Raw genomic sequence first — 22782 nt, forward strand, 5'->3', positions numbered from 1 at the left:
CACAACACAGCCAAAATATTGCACACAAAAATTGATTCCTCCTACACATCTCTAAACGACATATATAGAAAATGATGTGCAGCAATGATTAAAATATATTTTAGCAAATACATTTTAAGATGGGTAAAGAATACAACATGCTACTTGTCATATTAAATTCTATTAGACATGATACTTGTTTAATTATATATATTTTTTGGAAAAGTTACGACTGATTATTAAGAAAAGTAGATTTTATGGTGGTTACTGGTTACTATAACTATGCTGCATTATGATTTGAAAAAAAGCGAAAGCCATGAAAGATAAATAAATCCACCTAGCCCTAGCTGCCGAATTTTTTTCTAAGTCAGACTGGAACCGTTGGTCACGATCCTCTAAACGGCTATTACTAAAACCATAATCCAACGGCTCCCATCACTCCGGCGGTTGCCGCCCAGTCTTAGAAGTAACCGACCACCACATCTTGTTGCTAATTTACGAGTAAATCTTGACCCATCCCCCCTCTTTATTATTTTTATTTTAATTATCAATACCATCATCCTCTGATCCATGCATATATAATATTATAATCTTAATACTAATTGTAGAATATTCCAACTTGAGTTTGCCGTATTGCACCAGCTATATATATACATACCCTAGCACGCATCTTGTTATATGATAGAATGATATTTAATTTGATTTAGTAGAAGGTAAATTATTGTTGAATTGCATCATTCTCATTCAATGGATCAAACACTTGCTCCGAATTACAAGCAAAAAAGGAATAGCAACCCAAAGAAAAACATGATAAGAAGAAGCAAATCCATCTCCAATTCAGGTCCAAGACCTCATTATTCTCTTCAACAACCACCTCTTCTTCCTCTTCCAACACACGCTCACTATCCTTTGCTACCGAAACCAGGTACCACAATGATTCACAATGTTGAATCCAACAAGAGAACAACACATTATTATTCCTCCTTCTCATCACACTCTCTCACTCCCCCTCTCCCTGTTGCTTCAACACCCTCTTCTTTGAGTTCAACCACATGCAATATTGGACATGCCATGCTTTCAAGTAATGTTTTGTCTCCCCCACCTAGCAGCCTACCACTGCCAAAGTTTTGTATCAGATCAAAGCTAAGTTGCAAAGCCAAAACTGGTTGTGCTCTACGCCTCAATTGAACTTCATTTTCAGAAAGAAAGATAAGATAACATGATATGAAGGTGATTTTGTTAGAACCACAAGTAATTTGGTCGGTCTTGGTGATCTACGTTATTAACTAATATAATAATAATGATACATGTTTAGTATCTTAAGCTGTTTTTATCATATCTTATCGTTGTTGTTTGTTCTTTTCCCAATGGGAGTGATGATGCCCTTTTTTTTTGTAAGGTGCATTTTGTGTATACCACTTTTGTTTTTCAATTAGTGGTGCACAGGAGATGCTGATGGAGCCTTTTTTTTCCACCCTACTCATCCATGTAATACTCTCTCATTAATTAATTACAAGTTCAAGTTATAACTTCTAAGACTTATTTCTGCGCGCTGTATGAGGCTAACTACTATTATGTTTATATTTAGTTGTAATAGCTACACTATATTATTATTATTATTATTATTATTATTATTATTATTATTATTATTATTATTATTATTATTATTATTATTATTTGTTTTTGAGTTGTTTCTCTTTATTATACTATATTTATATCTTGTTACTCTAGTTTTGGATTATTTAATAGGGTAAATCATTAGAATAAAATAATTCCAACTTAAAATTACAAAACTACTTCATATTTTAAATTAGAATGAGTTAAAATTAATTTATGCTGTTTACATATAACTTTTACATATAACTTGATTCGATTTATCATGAATGTGTTGCAGAGTTAAAAATAATTTAATTTGATTTATATATAAATAGCATATTTGATTCGATTTATATAAGATTATGTGTAACCAATTATAATTTAAGACATATATTTGTGCAATTTTAAACTGAAATATTTTATTTGTGTGATTTACTAATTTATTACCAACCTTAAAATAAAGTAAGTATTATTATTTTTAGTAATAAACATTATTATAAAGAAATTCAAAACAAAGACTTTAATTTAGTATCAGTGGCTAGCCAAAAGCATAAAGATATAAAAAATGTCTAACTAGATATACTTACACTGATTTTCAGACGTATACATGAGAGAAAAGAAAAATCTTAATTAGTTGTTTTTTAATGAGATTTGGGTTTGAAAAAGTTGAGTGAAAGGGAAAGAATATTGTCATATTCAAGTGATGAATTGGGAGTGATCCGCCGAAATCAGAAATCGTGGTATGTTGGTCAATTGCAATGTATTTATTATTGTTATATCTAATTTTTTCTTCTACTGAATTCTAGCTTGAATACGATTCAATCTTTCGAATTTACAAAAAGTTTGACTTGGGATCTATAACTACTGTTGGGCAATTGATTCTTGACAGTTGTCAAGGCCTTCAAGCATCTCCAAACTACTCTCCATTTTATAGGAGCTAGAAAAAATGACTTATATATATATAAAGGGATGCATGGTGGAAATAAATTAATTAATGGTCTTTCCTTTCTGTTTGATAAAAAATCAACGGCAAAGTTTATACAAACACGAAAGGTCTGGTACAATAACGAAAAGTATAATTCATATATACACATCAAAGTTAAGATATTCATCACATTTTTTTCTGAAAACAATGAGATTGAATGGACTTTAAATTAGAATTTGTGTTACATCATAACTTATAAGGCAAGAACCTGAGGATGAGCTTGGCCCAAATAGCTAGATCCGATTATCTTAACTTCGGCACATTAATACATATTTTAAGAAGTAAGACAACAGATAAATATATAAATAAATAATAAACTAACAATAAAAGTTTACATATTTTAAGACCCTTGTTACAACTATTTATCTTTTATTTCATATTGTATATACTCGTTATGCCTCTACATTAAGTTAATGTACATTTCTTTATTCTTAAATAAGATGCAAAATTCTATATATTTCATGAATCACATGTCTTATTCAGTAGGTACAACAGATATATATAACATCTCAATGTGTATGAGACAAACACACACACTTGTACTTGTAGTTTGCTGTGAGTAAAACTACGATTTACGTTTAGAGAGAAAAGACATGTTATTAATTCTCTTACACAATGTTTCAGAATTCCTATTATATAATTTACTTTGATGCAGAAGAATCCCCATCATTGGTAAGGTTGTTAGCCATTGCCCATACTAAAAGGCTCATCATCTCATAATACAATTAATACAAAGTGACCTAAGCAATAAATCATAGGTGAATTATTAAGTAGATTGTAGTAAGGAAGGAAGTTTGTATGGGCAATTCAACTCACAAGTCACACTCTTTGAACCACAAATTCGGCATTGGGGTTGTTGGCTCTTAATGACTCGTATATATGAGGTTTACATTTCTTAATGCTTTATTTCATAACAGATAACTTGCTTAGCTTCCTCCCATTCCTACTCACTATTTCTATCTTATTATCCCACACGGAGAGGGATTAGAACATTATACTTTGTATCTTTATTAAGGATTTATATAACACTTATGTTATATATATATATATATATATATATATATATATATATATATATATATATACACACTACCAAATAATTATTGTATAAAAATATTTAATTATATTATTCTACTATGATATGCTAAATTATTCTTATAGTAAATTATATTATTTTACTAAAAAATATATAAAATAATACAAATATATAATAATTAATTTTTTATATTCATAAATACTTTTGTTTATTGAATGAGTTTTGCTCATATAAAGCCAAAAAATACTTGATAAAACTTCAAATTAACTACTTTTTAAGCCTTAATAAGCCCTTGTAGAAAATATATAATTTCTTTTTTTTTTTGGGACGGAATATAATTTCTTAATCAATTAAATCATCAAACCATAACTATATGTTGTATTGTTATAAATAAATCATGTAGATACTGTGTTTAGAATCATGATATATATAACTAAAAAGCAACTATTAGATCAAGCACTTATATATAGAATAGATATATTGTAATATAAAATAATACATGTATTTATCTACAACAAATATATTACGTAATTATTTTGGTGATTGATTTTTTTTTGCATGCGGTATTTTTCTTAAGTAAATAATCCTTTAAGAAGATTGTAAGTTAAGGAAAAGTATAGGGTACCAACATATTATCTGCCAACTTATTACCAACAATGATTAATTATTATATTTTAAGCATATATACAAAGAGACACATTCAAAAAATATATCTATAAAGACACTTCTATTAAACACAGCTATAAAAAAGATATTTTTATTAGATACATCTACAAAGACACTTCCATTAAATACTCTTATAAATAAAAGTTGGCAGTTGGCAGAAATGTTGTTGGTAACTAGCGGATTGGTAGGTTAATAACAAAACAGCTAAACTAAATAAACCTCGTTTGTGTGCCTTTAATAAAAACAGCTACTTAACTTTGATGTATGTATATAAATAGTTTATAAACAGAGTCCTTAATGTATAAGTTTTGAATTTAATGAGACACTTTTGTACAAGCATATTGAACAAATATTTCATTAAATGGAATAATGCAAAAATACTGGTATGAAAATAGTTACTATCTTCCAAAATGATTGATTATATAGCCGATTTGTTAGTTGGCAATGCAGAAATGGATGGTTGGTTGAGCTTTGATCTCACTTTATATTTATTGGCGGGAATGGACTAACTCAACCATACCCCACGAGTTTTCCATTTCGATCTTGGCTAACACACTTTTTTCCTTCAAAGTCCAACAATGGAAGAACTGGAGCTTGCTTCTTCAGGTTCTCGTTTGGAAAAAGGACAAACAACATCATCTTTTAAGATGGATCAACAAAAAGATTCAAAATCAAACCAAATGGAGAGTGTTTCCTTCTTTGGCTTGTTTGCTGCAGCTGATTCAGTCGACTATGTGTTAATGTTCCTAGGAAGTGTTGGTGCTTGTGTTCATGGTGCTGCTCTGCCTCTCTTCTTTGTTTTGTTTGGTCGCATGATTGATTCTTTGGGACATCTTAATAGGGATCCTCACAAATTGTCATCACGGGTTTCTGAGGTACAATACATACACTTCTGTTTTTTTTAGTTAGCCATTATTATTATTGGTAATCATGGCTTATGTTACAAACAGGAATTTGATTAGAGAATAATTAAAAAGAATGCGACTAAGTGGGACTTAGAATATAGAGAGAAGATTTAAGTGAACTTCACTAACTTTTACAAATGATACCATTCAACTATATATTTATAATTCTAACTAGTATTATAACATTGCACTTGGGATTCATTTTATCGTGTGTTTAATTATATTCAAACTTAGAGAGTGAGTAACAGATGCAACTCTTTATACTATACATGGTTTTAAGGAAATAAGTTAATATTTTAAGTACTCATAGCAACTAAACCCAAAATTTTATGGATGAGCTCCTTAAATTTTCACCCTCAGTTTTAATTTTATCTCGAACGAAACGCACACTTGATAGTATCAAGAAACTTTCTGTTGAAAACAAATTTGAACTCAAAATAAGCTAATCTCAACACACACCAGTTCTTGTTATTCTGTCTGGCTATAAACTGTATATATAGATTTTGGTTGTGTAGACCTTCTAAATGCTTATATATGTAATCCTGTATATTAATGCTAATTCATTCTCCATTGCAGCATGCTTTGTACTTGGTATATCTTGGACTTCTTGTTATGGTATCAGCTTGGATGGGTACATTACATACATCTTCCCACCTGAACTTTATCTCTTTCTTTCTTTCTTTCTTTCTTTCTTTCTTTCTTTCCAAGTAATAGACTTGTTTCCAAGGATCACAGCATATCATGATGATGACAACAAACTACTGTTCTTCAGGTGTTGCATTCTGGATGCAAACCGGTGAGAGGCAAACGGCTCGGTTGCGCTTAAATTACTTGAGGTCAGTGCTAAAGAAGGACATTAATTTCTTTGACAATGAAGCCAGAGATGCTAATATCATTTTCCACATCTCGAGTGATGTAATTTTGGTACAAGATGCAATAGGCGACAAGGTAACATGTTCATTTTGAAATGTTTAGAACTAAAATGAATAATGCTTAAAAAAAGCCAAGGATTTTTATTTGATTGTTCCTATTTATGTTGAACTGAATGCAGACAGGCCATGCCATACGTTACCTATCCCAATTCATTGTTGGATTTGGCATTGGATTCACATCAGTGTGGCAGCTCACACTACTCACCTTGGCTGTTGTTCCATTGATAGCTGTAGCAGGAGGAGCTTATACAATTATTATGTCTACTCTCTCAGAAAAGGGTGAAGCAGCATATGCTGAAGCTGGCAAGGTGGCAGAAGAGGTAGTAAAAGATATGAAGCACAGATACACCAACAAAGCAACATGTTCATGTCTTACATAAACTATCTGAGCTTTTCTTGTTTGCATGGAACAGGCAATATCTCAAGTGCGCACCGTTTACTCATTTGTAGGAGAAGAGAAAGTGGTTGGCACATACTCTAAGTCACTTGACAAAGCTCTTAAGATGGGGAAGAAGAGTGGTTTTGCAAAAGGAATTGGTGTTGGTTTTACATATGGCCTATTGTTTTGTGCTTGGGCATTGCTTCTATGGTATTCTAGCATACTTGTGAGGCATCACAAGACAAATGGAGGGAAAGCATTTACAACTATCATCAATGTCATCTTTAGTGGATTGTAAGTCCTATGATTTGAAATGATAATGATATAAGATGTATTATGGATTACAAAGTTGACTCTTTCTTTCTTTCTTTCTTTCTTTCTTTCAAGTGCGCTTGGCCAAGCTGCTCCAAGCCTTGGTTCCATTGCTAAAGGGCGTGCTGCCGCAGCGAATATCATGAACATGATTGCGTCTGCTGCGGACGTGGCAAAAAGGTTGGATGACGGCACTGTTCTGCAACAAGTGGAAGGGAAAATTGAATTCTCTGAGGTCTGCTTTGCTTACCCTTCAAGGTCCAATATGGTCTTTGAAAATTTGAGCTTCTTAGTCAGTGCTGGGAAGAGTATAGCAGTTGTTGGTCCTAGTGGTTCAGGAAAGAGCACAATCATTTCCATGATTCAACGATTTTATGATCCTACTTCAGGTAATTGATACTACTATATCGGGTGAGGATGTAAAATTATGATCAAACTGAGTAAAATCATACCTAAGATTCATCTTTGAATTTTTCACCTCTATTTTTACTAAAGTCACACCTGCGTTGAAATACTATCTCAATTCTGAGGACAAAAAGTACAAAAACATTAAGATGCATAAACCTGACATATATCACACTTGATTGAAATAGTTCACAGACAGTTGTTTTATATAGAGTTGTGCATTTAGGAGGAGAGGTTAATGCATTAATTTTCACTTAGGTAAGATCCTGTTGGATGGATATGACTTAAAGAATCTTCAATTGAAATGGTTGAGAGAACAGATGGGACTGGTAAGTCAAGAACCAGCACTATTTGCCACAACAATAGCTGGCAACATTTTATTTGGAAAAGAAGGTGCTGACATGGATCAAATCATACAAGCTGCCAAGGCTTCAAATGCTCATTCCTTCATTGAAGGATTACCTGATGGTTATAATACTCAGGTGTGTCCACCACACAATTAATTGAGTAAGACTACACTTCAGTTCCTCAAGATTAAGATAAATACATTTTAATCCTCAAAAGGGACTAGAGTGTTAAAACGAAAATCTTTCGGTAACTAAAGTGTAGATCTAAAACACTTTGATATCAGAAAATACGTATTCAAATTTGAAGCCTGATAATTTGTTTCTAACGCAGGTTGGAGAAGGTGGCACCCAACTTTCTGGAGGACAGAAGCAGAGAATTGCTATAGCTAGAGCAGTTCTCAGAAACCCAAAAATATTGCTTTTAGATGAAGCCACCAGTGCTCTAGATGCTGAATCAGAACTCATAGTGCAGCAGGCATTGGAAAAAATAATGTCAAACCGGACAACAATAATTGTTGCGCATAGATTATCTACCATACGCGATGTAGATACAATTATTGTGTTGAAGAATGGTCAAGTTGCTGAGAGTGGTACTCATTCAGAACTGATGCTGAAAAATGGGGATTATGTGAGTCTGGTGAGCATGCAGGAATCACAGAATTTCACACACTCTAGCTCAATATCACGCTCTGGAAGTTCAAGGAACTCTAGCTTTAGAGAACCTTTTGACAGTAGGAACTATCAAGATGTGAATACAGAAAGAGAGCTTCAGTCAAGTGATCAAGGCATGCCATTGAACGCGGCTTCTGTTCCATCCATTTTGGACTTACTGAGACTGAATGCTCCAGAGTGGCCTTATGCAGCACTTGGTTCAATTGGTGCCATTCTGGCTGGAATGGAGGCTCCTCTCTTTGCCCTTGGAATCACACATATTCTAACTGCATTTTACTCTGGTTCTAAAATCAAGCAAGAAGTTGATCGGATAGCGATAGCATTTGTTGGATTGGCTGTTATAACTATACCTATTTACCTATTGCAACATTACTTTTATACTCTGATGGGAGAGCGCCTCACCGCCCGTGTGCGCTTATTAATGTTCTCAGGTACACTCCTACAGCTACAACAAAATTACTATTGTTACCTTTTTGGCCTGTTCTTGATAAATTTTCATATGATTTGAATTGTAGCTATCCTTACAAATGAGATCGCATGGTTCGACTTGGATGAGAACAACACTGGTTCAATAACAGCCATGCTAGCTGCAGATGCAACATTAGTAAGAAGTGCTCTAGCTGACAGAATTTCTACCATTGTGCAAAATGTAGCTCTCACCGCAACAGCATTTGCCATTGCCTTCACACTCAGTTGGAAACTCACTTGTGTGGTTGTAGCATGCCTCCCCCTACTCATAGGGGCTTCTATCACAGAGGTTCACTAATCTGCTTCTTCTTGCAGCATGCTTGATGATTACTCATTTACTTTTCTTTTATTTGAAACTTGGTCTTATTTAATAATTAACACCAGCTTGTAGCTTAAAAACTAAAAAGTACTCATTTACTACTTCTATTTGAGTTTTAACTACTTTAGCTTGATTCACGTGATAAATACCTTGACTTTCAACCTATATGCAGCAACTGTTTCTCAAGGGATTTGGAGGAGACTATAGTCATGCATACTCTAGAGCAATTTCTTTGGCACGGGAAGCTATTGCCAACATACGTACCGTGGCTGCTTTTGGAGCAGAAGATCGTATCTCAATTCAGTTTTCCTGCGAGTTGAACAAGCCCAACAAGCAAGCACTTTTAAGAGGCCACATATCAGGTCTCGGCTATGGTGTTACACAGCTGTTTGCTTTCTGTTCCTATGCGCTTGGACTTTGGTATGCATCCCTTTTAATCAAGCAGAAGGACTCAAATTTCGGGGATGTCATGAAATCCTTCATGATCTTGATCATCACTGCCCTGGCAATAGCAGAAACACTAGCTCTTACCCCAGACATCGTGAAGGGATCGCAAGCGTTAGGATCAGTTTTCAGCATTCTCCAAAGGAGAACAGCAATAAGCCCCGACAACCCCAACTCCAAGATGGTAACCGATATCAAAGGAGATATAGAGTTTAGAAATGTGTGCTTCAACTATCCAATGAGACCTGATATCCCCATATTTCAGAACTTAAATCTCAAAGTCTCCGCAGGAAAGAGTCTTGCAGTAGTAGGACAAAGTGGTTCGGGGAAGAGTACTGTGATTTCTCTGGTAATGAGATTTTATGACCCCATTTCTGGGTCTGTTCTAATCGATGAATCTGATATCAGAAGCCTAAACTTGAGATCCTTAAGGCTGAGAATAGGATTGGTTCAGCAAGAGCCAGCTTTGTTTTCGACTACACTTTACGAAAACATCAAGTATGGAACTGAGGAGGCATCAGAGATAGAGGTAATGAAAGCAGCAAGAGCAGCTAATGCTCATGAATTCATTAGTAGAATGCCAGATGGGTACAGAACTCAAGTTGGTGAAAGAGGGGTGCAGTTATCAGGAGGACAGAAACAAAGGGTGGCTATTGCTAGAGCTATTCTGAAGAATCCATCCATTCTTCTATTGGATGAGGCGACAAGCGCGCTCGACACGGTGTCAGAGAGGCTTGTCCAAGAGGCTCTTGATAAACTTATGGAAGGAAGAACTACAATTTTGGTAGCTCACAGGTTGTCAACTGTTAGAGATGCAAACAACATTGCAGTGCTGCAAAATGGGAGGGTTGCTGAAATGGGGAGCCATCAGAGGCTGATTTCAAAACCAGGAAGCATCTACAAGCAATTGGTTAGTCTACAGCAAGAGAAGCATGGCCAAGGCCATTAATGGATTCATGTATATCTTTTACGTAAATATATATTGATATCTTCAATTCAAAGTATAGTGTGACTGCTGTATGTAACTTAAATTGAGGCATGGCATATATGTGATTGCCGAGCATGCCTAAGAAAAAAAAAATCAAACAATGAAACTGTTGATTGATACACACGAAGTTTAAGATAAAATTCAATGCTTATGATTGGTTTCTGCTGCAGAATAGTGTTTCAATTTCTGTATTATATTAATCATCAAAGAACCTTAAGACATATCAGCTCATCAATAGCACGCATTCTTTACCTTTTAGGTGCACAAACGGCATGATTCCAAAGAATTGAGCATACTGTTAAATTGATCCTTGATATCTAAACGTTCACTCTTTCATTTTAGTATATTTTATTTTGCCAATTCTTTCCACAACTGATAATATGAACTTAGAAGGAACGGATAACCCTCATAACTGGAAACTTTTTGGATATGGCTTTAGCGGACATTAAACTGCAAATGCCAATTTTGCTTTAGAATGGCAATGACGACACTACTGCGAACAAATTTAATGCACAAGTGATGAAACAAATGGCCATCACTACACCACTGCGAACAAATTTAATGATGAAACACTGTTAAGGCTACATGCTTGGTTTGTTGGCATTACTTACACAATATGTGCATCTTGAAAAACCAAGGGATTCAGACCTTGATAGATTCATATTTCTCACCCAGTATACCACCTTTCTGCTTTTGGAATTGTATGTACCGCAATGTGCTTGTAAAGAAGGGATCCGAAGTTGGAAGAGCAGATGTAGAATCACCTTGTATCTCGGTTGTGATTAATTCTATCAGCCCCTGAATCGTTGCACTTGTGATTTGTGGGTTTCCTTTCTCAAAATAGTATATGTACCTGGAACAAATTGATCAGTGGGTAAGTAGCCATGAAATAGAATGCTAACTAAGCTTCCTAGCTTTTATTGCACAGGTGACCAACTTGTTTAGTATTTCAACAAATAGCGTCACTGGACCACTGCTACCCCTTGCTACATTGGCCATTTGCTGCGCAGCATTTGCGATCCTCAATGCACGCTTAAGGCAAAGCAATACCCTGCAGTCAAGCAATCAATCAACACCCGCACCCAAGCAGAAAAAAAATAATGAAAGATGTCAATTTGAAGACTCTTCATCATAATTTTCTGCCCGAGAAATAAAATTCCCAATTCTAAAAGCTTGCACAAATTATAGAGGCATAATCAGACAAGTTACTTAGAAAGACATACTTCTTCAACTCTGATGATACATTGAAAACAAGACATAATCACGTAATTACTTCAGGAAACACACGTATGCAAAGGGAATGATACAAAGAAACAAACAAAGCTTGACCCACTTAAACTCGGTAAGCCTTTCATAGCATACCTCTCTCCATCTTTAATACCATCTTGATCATCGACCCAGAAGAGATGTGAGCACGCATAAACTGCTCGGCACTGATCAGGTTTCTTCAAAAGCTTTGCCGAATACTGCAGAAAGAACAGCATTTCTAGTTTTAGCATAAATGCAATAATAAACTGAATAACAGTTGCGACAACCCATTTGTCCAGTGACCACACTCTCAGCACGTTTTCTTTTTCTATTTTGTGTGCGTGTGTGTGTCTATATATATAACCTTGGTGGATAGAAAGAAGAAAAATGAAAAACAAGTCAAAAGGAACATACCCCTGTGGCCTTATGAGTTAACGTATCCCTGTTCTCGACTCCAAAGACGTTCATCCTTTGAAGTGTCCCAATAATAAGATGTATTGCAGTTACCTGGGCTTTAGAGTCCTGAAAAGTACTTAGAAATAGATTAGTAATTTTCTTAATGAAATCAAGAAAATCGTGAAATGGATTGTCTTACTAAAACTTACCGCAATTTCTTCTTCATATAACACAAATGCTTCGGTGAAAAACTCATATGCAACAGGCTCAAGGTCACAGTCATTAGCAGCCTGATGGTCACAAAACAAATGGAAGAGGCAAAACATTTAGCCACTGAAACAGTTGGGCAAAATGAGAGACTTGTCATAATTAGCATAGAGAGTAAATATTGATGTTAGGAAAAATTTAGTAGCAGAGAGATTATAAGTCATGTCCTATACAGCCCATAAAAATAATTTCCCACACAGACTAAAGAGCTAACCCATTAATCAAGCCTACCTCAGCACATTGCAGGTACAATCTCAAGGCCAGTTCGGGAGATGATACAGAAGAAAGGGCTTCAATGATCTGCAACAAAAGATCTGTTAATTACCCCATCACATGTGATTCTACACCAAGATTATACATTTAAAATACCTCATTTAAAAGCTGAAATATCTTTTTTGGTGTCGTTGGAACTTCTTCACCCACAACATCTCCATCTTGTCCTTGTAATTGCCTGACCAACTGCAGAAAAATATGATTCAAATTAGAGAAATAAGACAACTTAACGGAATTACATGGACAACTCAATTCAAAATTTCAAATACTACTCTACCCAACCCCAAAAGAATTCAACACAGAAAGTAAAATATGTTCTAGAGATCAAACAAAGTGAAAGAACAGTGAATTGAGGAAGAAAGATACCCTAAGTGCAGAAAAAATAAGGGAAGGAACTGTGAAAGGTAAACGTCTTGGTCCTCCTCTCATAATGTGCTTCTTTACACTACATATTATCTGAAGGCCAATGCATCACAAGTTATAGGAATTAGAAAGCACGTAATATAAATACACCAACCAAATGTAGTTTGAATTATATATTATTGTAACCTTAAACATTTCCTCTGGATCATTGTTATGAAGCATGTGTATGAGCCGAGCAACAGAATTTTGTTCTTCGCTGAAATCTTCTTCATCAACCTTAAAGGCAAGATAAGAAACAAAAGCACACGAATTACATTGAGCTTGAGCAAATATTATATTTATTTAGAAAAAAAATTACACATGTGAATTGAAGAGTTGATTCAGCAAGTTGGCAATTGAATCTTTATAGCAAAAGTCGAAAAATTATAGTCTCTCGCACACCTCATCCACAGTTGTGGCATCCAAATCTGTAATAAGCCCTTTTATTAATTCAAATAAAACTTCAACCTACAAAAGCAAAAGCAAGAGTAAAATGAATAATACGTGTTACATAGTCTTACTTAGAGATAAACTCATCATCTTGAGCAAACAGCTGAACAACATACCTTATCAGCAGTAGATATGAGAGTGTTATTCTTCATAATACTTTGGATAATAAGCATAGCCATCACTTTATTTGTTTGGTTATCAAGATGATCCATTACACGCGGATAATTAGAAAGTCTAAGGGCTGTCACAATATCATTGTATTTATCCAGTGGAGCACTTAAAAGTGCAACAACTTGCTTTGTTGCTCTATTATCAAGCTTTGGTTTTCCAGAAAGCTTCTTGACACATGATCCCTGCATAAATTCCAGAAAAGAATCCGTTTATCTAAGATGCAAATCATGTCCCTTACAAAACAGGACATTCATAGGTGCTCCGAATGTTTGAAAAGTAATATACCAGCACTTGGTCCACATAATCAAGCCGATCAGGATGAACACGGAGAGTGAATGTCAGAAGAGAGACATGCAAAGATATTGCTCCGACAATAGGTATGTCAGCCTGTGCTTCTATCACCTGCATTATAATTAACAGATATAAAATAGATTGGTATCAGTTTCAACTTCAACAACCATTATGGCCAAGCTTTAATTGAAAATACTTCCAACACTGCACAATAAATACTTACCCTGCCTATTGCTGTGCTTAGTTTGGTAAAAGCTTCCACTTGCAGAAATTCGGGCAGCACCTATGTCAGAAATGATGTCAACAACATATGGAAGCTTAATAAAATTCCAAAAATGTGTACAACTTACTTCAGCATTTGAAGCAGCATAATTTGATAACCTGTCCATTAACTGAGATAGTATGGTCTTGATGTCTACTGTTGACTGCAAATGCAATCAAGTCAGGAAAATAGGATAGAGACAAGGTTTGGAGTCTTCCAGAAATGTGATCAAAATGCCAATGGAAGACATATGGAAAGGAAGAAAAAGAAAATTCCTATTACTCTACATTAGTGACCACTTGACCAGTCATCACAAAGTTCCCTTTTGAAAGAAAAAAACCTCAAGCACATGAAGGGTCATCAATTTCCAATTGTTACCATGTTACCCACCTGCAGTTGGGGGTAAGCACCAAGAAGTGTCTCAAGAGTCTGCAAGTGGTACTCATCTGGGAAAACTTGGATTATGCACTCCATGAGGTAAAATTGGGCAAGCTCATCTTTACAATTGACAACCTGCTCAATATAATTTAGTCATTGAGCAATATTATAACCTTAAAGGCTTGCAATAAGAGGAAAATTATTTTTAGGAAGAAAAAGTACTTTATTAGACCTGCTCTAAGACACTCGGAAGGACAGTGTCTTTGTACATTTCAAGGTCCACACCCTCTATCTGACTGAGAATGTGAAGATTCTTTCCAACCTAATAATTGGAAAAAGAAAACAAGAAAAAAGTGAATTACTAATAAATCTATCAAAATGTATAAAATTTATAACACAATATTTCATCAAGTGATAGCAGATTTTCATATTACAAGATCGCGAAGCTCATTTCTTTCTTTCTCCCTCTTGTCTCTTATCCGACCAGGTCCCTGCAGACCAGAAAGCCCAATTGAAGGCCTAAGCTCAGGATCGCCAAAGATTAAGCATGATTAAGTAGCACCATAACACCTGCATTGCCAGAAATCATGTTCTCATGATTTATTTTTACCTCTATGGCTATGGCATGCAAGTACTGTGGTGCTATGCATCTCGTAAGAGTATAATTGATAACAGTAACGAAGTTAAATAAACCTGATGTTGCAATCGAACCCAAAGCTTATTCATTTCCATGAAATTTTGTAGGATAAATTCAACAGCATCCATGACATTTCCCGAATCCCTGCAAGGAAAGAAGCTACTGACTCGTTTAATTCTTGTTAACCCAAATATGATGCCAAAAATAAAACTTCCAATTTCATAAATTTCAAAGTAAAAACCATAGAAATTTTTACAATTCGGGTGTTCAAATATCCAGCAAACTTTTGCAGCAGAAGTAAAATAAGGCCATTCTTTCACAGAATAATTACTATTGTCGATTAAATTAGAACTACTGAAATCATTAACTGTCGTCACAACCGAAAAAATATCAAAGAACTATGGATGCATTACCAGCCAATTAATGTGCTTACCCTTCTCCTTCATATTCAGAGCCAATATCAGGTAACTTATCCTTGCTGATTTGAGCAAGGTAACTCCTCAAAAACAGGCCGCGAATTGGGTGCTGAACCGCACGACACATTTCCACCAGATCCTTAAGAACATCCTTCACAGGAGCATCCTTACATCTGAGGTACACCGACCCCACTGTGCAAAGGAGATACCTGGCAGCAAAATCAACAACCATTCAAGTTCAAAACATGACATAACATAGCACTGGCTTCATCGGATAGATGAAGAAAGCACTTACAATCTAGGCAATACATTTCCAGCGTGCTGAACAAGCTCGTAGAGATCAAAAATGGAAACGCCATGCCTGCTCTCATCTTTGAAGAACAACTCCAACCTCCTAAGCTCGTCAAACGCTCTCATATCTAATTCAACCACAGGCACACCATAAATAAATAAAAAAGAAAGCATGATTTAAAAGACTAATTGAGTATGAATAGTTTGTAAGGGCAACAGAGGAATTGTACACAGTTCATAGTATTTGTGAGGGGAGAGCCTCGAAGTTCGAAGCTCGGAAAGCATTAGCGAGGAGTATTTTAAAGCGTCCCTGAGATTGTTGTCGTCCTGCGCGAAAACGCGAATAACTGAATTAGGAATAACGAGAAAAAAAAAAGCGAAGGATCTATGAGTGGAATACTGACGAGGGCGCGGTGCATGAAGAAAGCGTGATGTTGAACGCCGGCGATGCCCTCCGCCAGCCACTTCTCTTCATCGTCGATTCCATCTGCAACAATCATTTTCGGTTTTGGATGATCACTACTCTCAGATCTAGCTCGATGATGCGGGTTTCAGACGTTGGAGTTGAATCTCGGGTGAAGCTCATTGACGCCCCCCGTGGAGTTTTGTTTTTGTTTTTGTTTTCGCGGAATTACGTGTTCGTTTATTTAATGCAGGGTTTTTTTGTCTAATTAAAATGTTCTCTGAGGTGAAAATAGTCATTTACCATAAAATAAAATCAAATTCTTAAATGATTGGATGAATATATTTTCCTTTTCCATGTTTGTTTTCATGGAGTGAAGCTTGGCGTTGCGCGTCAACACTATTCCGATCACTCATTATTCCTTCTTCCAAGCCAAGACAATAAAGGACAAGAGAAGACCATAATCCCAGCTGAGTCTGTGAGAGAGTGATTATCATCTTCACCTGCCTCCATCGTCGAAAAGGTACGCACCTCATTTCAGCGATGCAGCAAGGAGATTACACCTCCACTCCATACTATCAGTTCCCTCATCTCCCAAATTCCAATCCCAATCCCAATCCCAACCCTAACCCTAATTCCGATCCACACTCAGCCCCTTACGCATCCGCACCACCCTTCTCCTCCGGTTACGCTCCCTCCGATTACACCTCTTACTACCCTACATATCCCCCAAATCCCGATCCTATCCCTGCCCCACCCGCACCTCCTGTCCCTGCCCCTCCCTCCCCCACTGCTCCTTCCTTCACCAATTTCCCTTCCTTCAATTCTCCATCCTTTGACTCTCACCTTTCGTACCAACAACCACCGCCACATCAGCATCAACCACCACCACAACAGCAACCTTATTATCCACCTTTCGACCAGCATCAAGCGGCTCCAGCTCCGATCTACGCTCCTCCTCCACCACCACCCCCCTCCGTTACGCCACCGTACTCCGCACCGTATAGCCACGCTGGATCTACGGTCCCTCCAGCTCCCTCCGCATATGATCCACCCTACGATAACAGTCCCGCCAAGTTCGATCACTCTGGCGCTTTCTTTGACGACGGCTACAACAGCTTTAACCGTAGTAACCGTTCCGATTCGTATGGTAACCGACACGATGACGGTTTCAGCGGGTTTAACCGTGGTAATCATCGTTCTGATTACCGCGAGGAGGTGTACGGGGATGGCGTGTACGCTTACGAAGGAGGGAAGGTGGAACCGTACGGGGCTCGTGGAACCGCACCAAAATCGTCGACTTGGTCCGGTTTCGATGATTACGGGAGAGCGATCAGTCTTCCAACGGCCGCAAAGGAACCTTCCGGTGGAAGCAAGATTGTGAAGGCAGTGCCGAAGGTGGAGACGCGAGAGGATCCCGGAAGCGGGGTGCAGAAGTTCCGGGTGAAGCTCTTGGCGGAAAGTGGTGGCCAGAGCACCATGGATGTTCTGTGTCAGGTTTGAACTTACTCGTTAGCTGCATTACTCGGCTAATTGATTTCAATTTCTATTCCGCATGTTTATGGGAATAATTACAGTAATGTCTGTAAAGTTAAGAAGTAGATGTTTTTTATTATTTTTTTTATGATATCTGCTATAATGTAAGAAATCTAGTAGAAATAATCAAGTGTAGATTATCGAAACGGTTGGTTACGGAGTTAATTGTGACTTGTGAGGGTTGAATCACTGATGAGAATAGTAGGTGTTGGGTTTTTTTCCTCTGATTACTGCTTGTTGTAATAATTTATTGAGCTTTATATGGAGCTGGTCTGCGTCTTTACATATAAATAGCCAACAGGTGAAATTTTTTTGGCCTTTTTAACCAGCGTAGGAGTTAGCTAACCGCAGTTGTGTCGTTAAATTAGTTCGGCACTTGTTTCCCTTTAGATTGGGTTCCCGTTTGAGTTTTCTAAAAATAAACAAATAAAAATAAACCCAACAAACAAACTTGGAAGAGATTTCAGATGACCTGACTTGAACCAGATCAGTCAAGATTTAATGATTTATAGACTTCGGATGATGTTGCTTTATACTTTAGGGTTTAGACTCACCAAAGAAAGAAGGGTAATTCAGTTTAGAACATTAGACAGTTTGGGGATACACAAAAGTAATTTTTATACATTTTCCCCCCATACCTCTACATTTATTGTGCTTCTATGAAGATTTTAAGAATCTTTCGGGCTTGTGTAGGAAGTTATTTTGTCACTTTCTTCTTTGGGTCTTTATCTCGCAATTAGTATATTTTTGCTATTTATCCATTCATAATCATTCCATCTGTTTATGACTTTAGTTGTACTGTGGCTACTGAACTGAATTTGTGATTCTGTCTATGTTTGTTCTTTCAGATTGGTTTGGATGGAATTCGAATGCTGGAACCGAATACTAGTCGAACATTGAGAATATATCCTCTTGAGAACATAACAAGATGTGAGGTGAGCTTGTTCATTCCCTTCATGAAATTTTTACGCTGTCATCAAAATTAATATTTGTATCCTAATTTGTAATATTTTTACTAATTGGACTATGCAGAGGTTTGATTCGACTACCCTTGCATTCTGGTCAAAGAGCCCAGTGGACATTGAGCCACGACGAATCAGATTGCAATCCAATAGTTACACTACCAACACACTTTTGGATACTGTAACTGCTGCCACCATACAGGTATACAGAGAATTTCATCCTTTTGACATGTTCTCTATCGTATCTTCATTTTGTTGACACTATTCCCATTAATTCTCTAAGTTATTTTGAATCTCACATAAAAGATTTCTTCGATGAAGAGCTTCTGCTCTTTCTTTTTCTCTGGTCCTTGTTTACTTAATCAAGATCGCTGAATTTTTTCCTGAAATTATATGTCATGATCTTTCGTCTTGTTTTTGCAGTACAAGGAAATGGGTGGAAGCAAAAGACCCACAGAATCGTTAAGAACTAATGAACAGCCTGCAGAGAAAAGGAAAGGATTTGGCGATTGGATGAATTTGATTAAACCTCCCAATGAAGAGAAGGATCATTGGGTAAGATGGATACTAGATCCAAATTTAGTTTTCTTGCTCCTTTTTCTTAACACCCTACCCCCCTTTCTCTCTCTCTCTCTCTCTCTCTCTCTCTCTCTCTCTCTCTCACACACACACACACACACACACACAGAGTCTCCTAAGGCTTTGTCAGATTTTTCTTCCTTTGAATTATTTTAATTAATACTAGGATTCAGTGTTTTATGCTGGTAGTTGGTTGTGTTTGTTTGCATGAGCTGGTATATTGTCAATTATTGTTGTAAGCCATGGTGTTTATTTCTTTCTACCCTTGGGAAAAGATCTTAAGTGTCTAAATAAAACTTAATCACAAAGAATGATTTGGTAAGCTGTGTTATTCTACAGCAGCTTTAACAAGGGTCAATTTATTTATTTTCCATTTACTCAAATGGAGTTCTTATGAGGTTCAAATTATGTAATAGGTCCCAGATGAAGCAGTCTCGAAATGTACAGCATGTGGCACTGATTTTGGAGCTTTCAATCGCAGGGTTGATCTCCTCTCCCTTTTCTTTATGTATGCTTTATGTTTCTTGTGCTAGGCTGCTAATGTTGATCATATATGCTTCTAACAGCATCACTGTAGAAATTGTGGAGATATTTTCTGTGATAAATGTACACATGGTAGAATTGCTCTAACTGCTGACGAGAATGCTCAACCAGTACGTGTTTGTGACCGATGCATGGTATGCATAATCTTTGTTGACTTTTCTCTTCATCCCTTCTTCATTAACCAATGCATTGAATGTGTTTGCTTTAGTAATTTCCGAATTGCTAATGCAACTAATGGGTGCTTTGTAGAATGGATATGGTTTTCCCCTAATCACTGATCTTGCTCTACATTTTTTAACTTTTTATTTCTTCATTTGTTAGTTGATTCAGGATATTCAACAGTAGAAATGTAGAGCCATGTAGTTTGACATTATATATATATATATCCAATTGTAATTATGGGTCACAGCGTTAAACTTCTATTGCATTACCTATGAATTTAGTTTTGCCAATTCATCTAGTTGAACTTTAAAAATTTATTCACTATATTTTTTGCTCCAATTTTTCTATAACTATGCCCTACGTTAGTATAACTTCATTTCTAAATGGTAGGAACTGTTAGGCTTGGAAGAAAGATTAAGCATAATGTTGGTCTTGGAGGAGGATTGATAAATGAAAGTAGTGAATTGCTGAATGGTTAAAGTTCTGGTGCACAGTTTGCAGTGTTGTTTTGCTACTCTTTAAGTTGAGTCAAGTTATTTGCAATTTTACCTTCTGTTTTTTCATGATATTTTAGTGTTTAGGTAGGAAAAAGGGGAAATATAGAATAAATACTCCAATTGGTAGGATATTGGAACGACATGGTGTGTGATAATGTGAATACCTCTTAGCCCACTTGTATAATAAGACCCCTATCCCTAGGCAAGGTCAGCTACATGCCAATGACGCACAACACACACAATGTTGCTAGCACTAATTAAACTTTAAACAAGGAAATAAAGTAGGGAACATGACGAAATCAAGAATCAAATTCAATTATTGCTTGATAGATAATTGTTTCATTGAAATATTCAAAATAGATTTTGCTGACTTAAAAGCCATGCTTTGTTTGCATTCAAAAGACTTTGGTCTTATAGTCTTTGTTGTTTAGGCAGAAGTGACTCAGAGACTGAGTAATGCTAAAGAAGCAGCAAATAAACCTGTGTTGCAAAGTCATGAGGATCTTGCCAGGAAACTTCAGGTATATAGTAGTGCATGCCGTAATATGTCTTTCTGCTTCGTTTTTTAACTTTTTATTGCCCAATCAAGGTTTAAATTCACGTATCTGATTACTTTGGTTTGTGCACATGGGTTAATGAGCATGAAATACATGTTAATTTGTGTTATTGGTGAATTTTGGTAGGAGGAGCTGGAGAGGAATCGAAAGGCATCAGGTATTGTAATGAGTTCAACTCTTGGAGACTGGTCTTAAAAATTGTTTTTATGGTTTTGATTAGTTAATTGTCAAACGAAGTAGCAGGTTTCAATGAGAATATGTTATATGGGTAGCTTAGTTGGAATTTCTTCCCAAACGGTAAGTTGATGTCTCTGGCTCATTCAAGTGCTCTGGTTCACAGGTTCCAAGTCTGAAGGATCTGGAAGACGGATGAAGGAAGTTGCATGTCCTATTTGCACTGTCCATCTGCAGGTTTGAAATATATTGATTGGTTTTCTTAGGAATCATTCCTCACTTCTCTTGAACATGAATGTTATCATCTTCATTGGGGACTTAAGATGTGGCACTATTGCAGGTCCAGGTACCCAGCTCAGGTTCAGAGACCATAGAGTGTGGAGTTTGCCAGCACCCATTTCTTGTGAGTGCTCATTGATGAAGGTGTCCATATGTGTCAACTTGTTAACTTGTTTTAAATTCAATTTTTCTTATCAATCTCTTGCAGTCTAATAATTTTATATGGACTTTTATGTTCTGCGGTTTTTCTTTTCGGCGCTTCGAGCTTGGCATGTATATGTATACCTGTATTTTTATCCTCCTTAAAATGCTGCGATTTGCTTGTCCCTTTGTATAAAAAAGATGTAGATGGTGAACATGCATGTATAGCTGTGTCGATGTCTTTGCAGCTTAACTGGTTTGAAACTCAATACCAAAAAAAACTGGTTTTGAAACAATGTGGTATCTATGTCAACTGTTTTTGATATTCGGTATGTTGGATTAAAATTAATCCGCCTTATAAATATTTTGGGGAAATTTAAATAGGTCTGTGTTTTGGACGTTTCTAAATTGTGCGTCTTTTTTTTTTTTTTTGGACCAGAATTGTGCGTCTAAACTTCTTGTAATACTTGATATCTGTAGGATAAAGGGTGGCCGTTTCAAATCCTAATAGGATAATATTACTCACCTAGATTTCTTCATGTTAAAAAAAAAATAGAAGAAAAACAATAACACTATCACTTGACTCTCGCACTTATTAGCCATGACAACAGATTGATTTTTATACGTTAACGAAGTTTGTCACAATTCTTTTTGTAAATAAATAACAATACATATTTTATACTTTTTATACTAATTGACTAGCTGGAATCAGATAAAAGCGATGCCATCCAATGTTTTTCAATGGAGTGTTTTAATAGGAGAATGTATTTTTTTAGAACATTAATACTTTTAAGAAAAATTAGTGTGTGGATACTTAATTGAAAGTATTCTCACTTCAAAATGCATAGAAATAGATCCTCTTCATTTTTTTCTAACACTTAGAGAGAATAAAGTGTGATTTTTCATCTTTAATTCTATATGTGGGATCAAAAATAAATAAAAAAGAGAGAGCAATGAAGGGTGAAATTAAATACGGGATACTATCTAGTTTTTTTTTTCCACTGGAATGAACCTACTTCCCAAAATTAAAAAAA

The 22782-nt window shown here is 36.0% G+C and overlaps 3 protein-coding genes across 4 annotated transcripts; 2 read left to right on the top strand and 1 right to left on the bottom strand.

The window, feature by feature from the left end:
- Positions 1-1340: 1340 nt before the first annotated feature.
- LOC112696389 (ABC transporter B family member 13) lies at positions 1341-10602 on the top strand. The gene is made up of 11 exons (XM_025749137.3): positions 1341-1467; positions 4834-5137; positions 5744-5798; positions 5940-6115; positions 6219-6419; positions 6513-6772; positions 6866-7179; positions 7454-7677; positions 7874-8645; positions 8730-8971; positions 9174-10602. The coding sequence occupies exons 2-11, from the start codon at positions 4841-4843 to the stop codon at positions 10392-10394; spliced, it is 3762 nt and encodes a 1253-aa protein (XP_025604922.1). The 5' UTR covers positions 1341-1467; positions 4834-4840; the 3' UTR covers positions 10395-10602.
- A 351-nt stretch (positions 10603-10953) lies between these two features.
- On the bottom strand, positions 10954-16517 carry LOC112696390 (vacuolar protein sorting-associated protein 35B). The gene is made up of 22 exons (XM_025749140.3): positions 16320-16517; positions 16146-16242; positions 15920-16043; positions 15642-15833; positions 15265-15352; positions 15006-15062; positions 14804-14893; positions 14584-14706; positions 14282-14356; positions 14155-14214; positions 13926-14042; positions 13586-13822; positions 13422-13487; positions 13167-13256; positions 12984-13073; positions 12714-12803; positions 12576-12644; positions 12287-12367; positions 12096-12203; positions 11796-11899; positions 11371-11484; positions 10954-11286 (listed from the first exon to the last, which is right to left on the bottom strand). Exons 1-22 carry the CDS (start codon positions 16413-16415, stop codon positions 11076-11078), a joined length of 2379 nt encoding a protein of 792 aa, XP_025604925.1. The 5' UTR covers positions 16416-16517; the 3' UTR covers positions 10954-11075.
- A 37-nt stretch (positions 16518-16554) lies between these two features.
- On the top strand, positions 16555-22044 carry LOC112696391 (protein FREE1). Of its 2 annotated transcripts, none has more exons than XM_025749141.3 (10): positions 16555-17815; positions 18703-18789; positions 18887-19018; positions 19240-19371; positions 19812-19877; positions 19962-20072; positions 21029-21118; positions 21281-21311; positions 21495-21565; positions 21669-22044. In XM_025749141.3, the coding sequence occupies exons 1-10, from the start codon at positions 16862-16864 to the stop codon at positions 21744-21746; spliced, it is 1752 nt and encodes a 583-aa protein (XP_025604926.1). In that variant the 5' UTR covers positions 16555-16861; the 3' UTR covers positions 21747-22044. The 2 variants fall into 2 exon arrangements, 1 of the variants encoding a protein (XP_025604926.1); XR_011862246.1 differs by having other exon boundaries at positions 16577-17815; positions 20491-21118.
- The last annotated feature ends 738 nt before the right edge of the window (positions 22045-22782 follow it).

This window comes from Arachis hypogaea, chromosome 6 (assembly GCF_003086295.3).
Source record: "Arachis hypogaea cultivar Tifrunner chromosome 6, arahy.Tifrunner.gnm2.J5K5, whole genome shotgun sequence".
Lineage (NCBI taxonomy): Eukaryota > Viridiplantae > Streptophyta > Magnoliopsida > Fabales > Fabaceae > Arachis > Arachis hypogaea.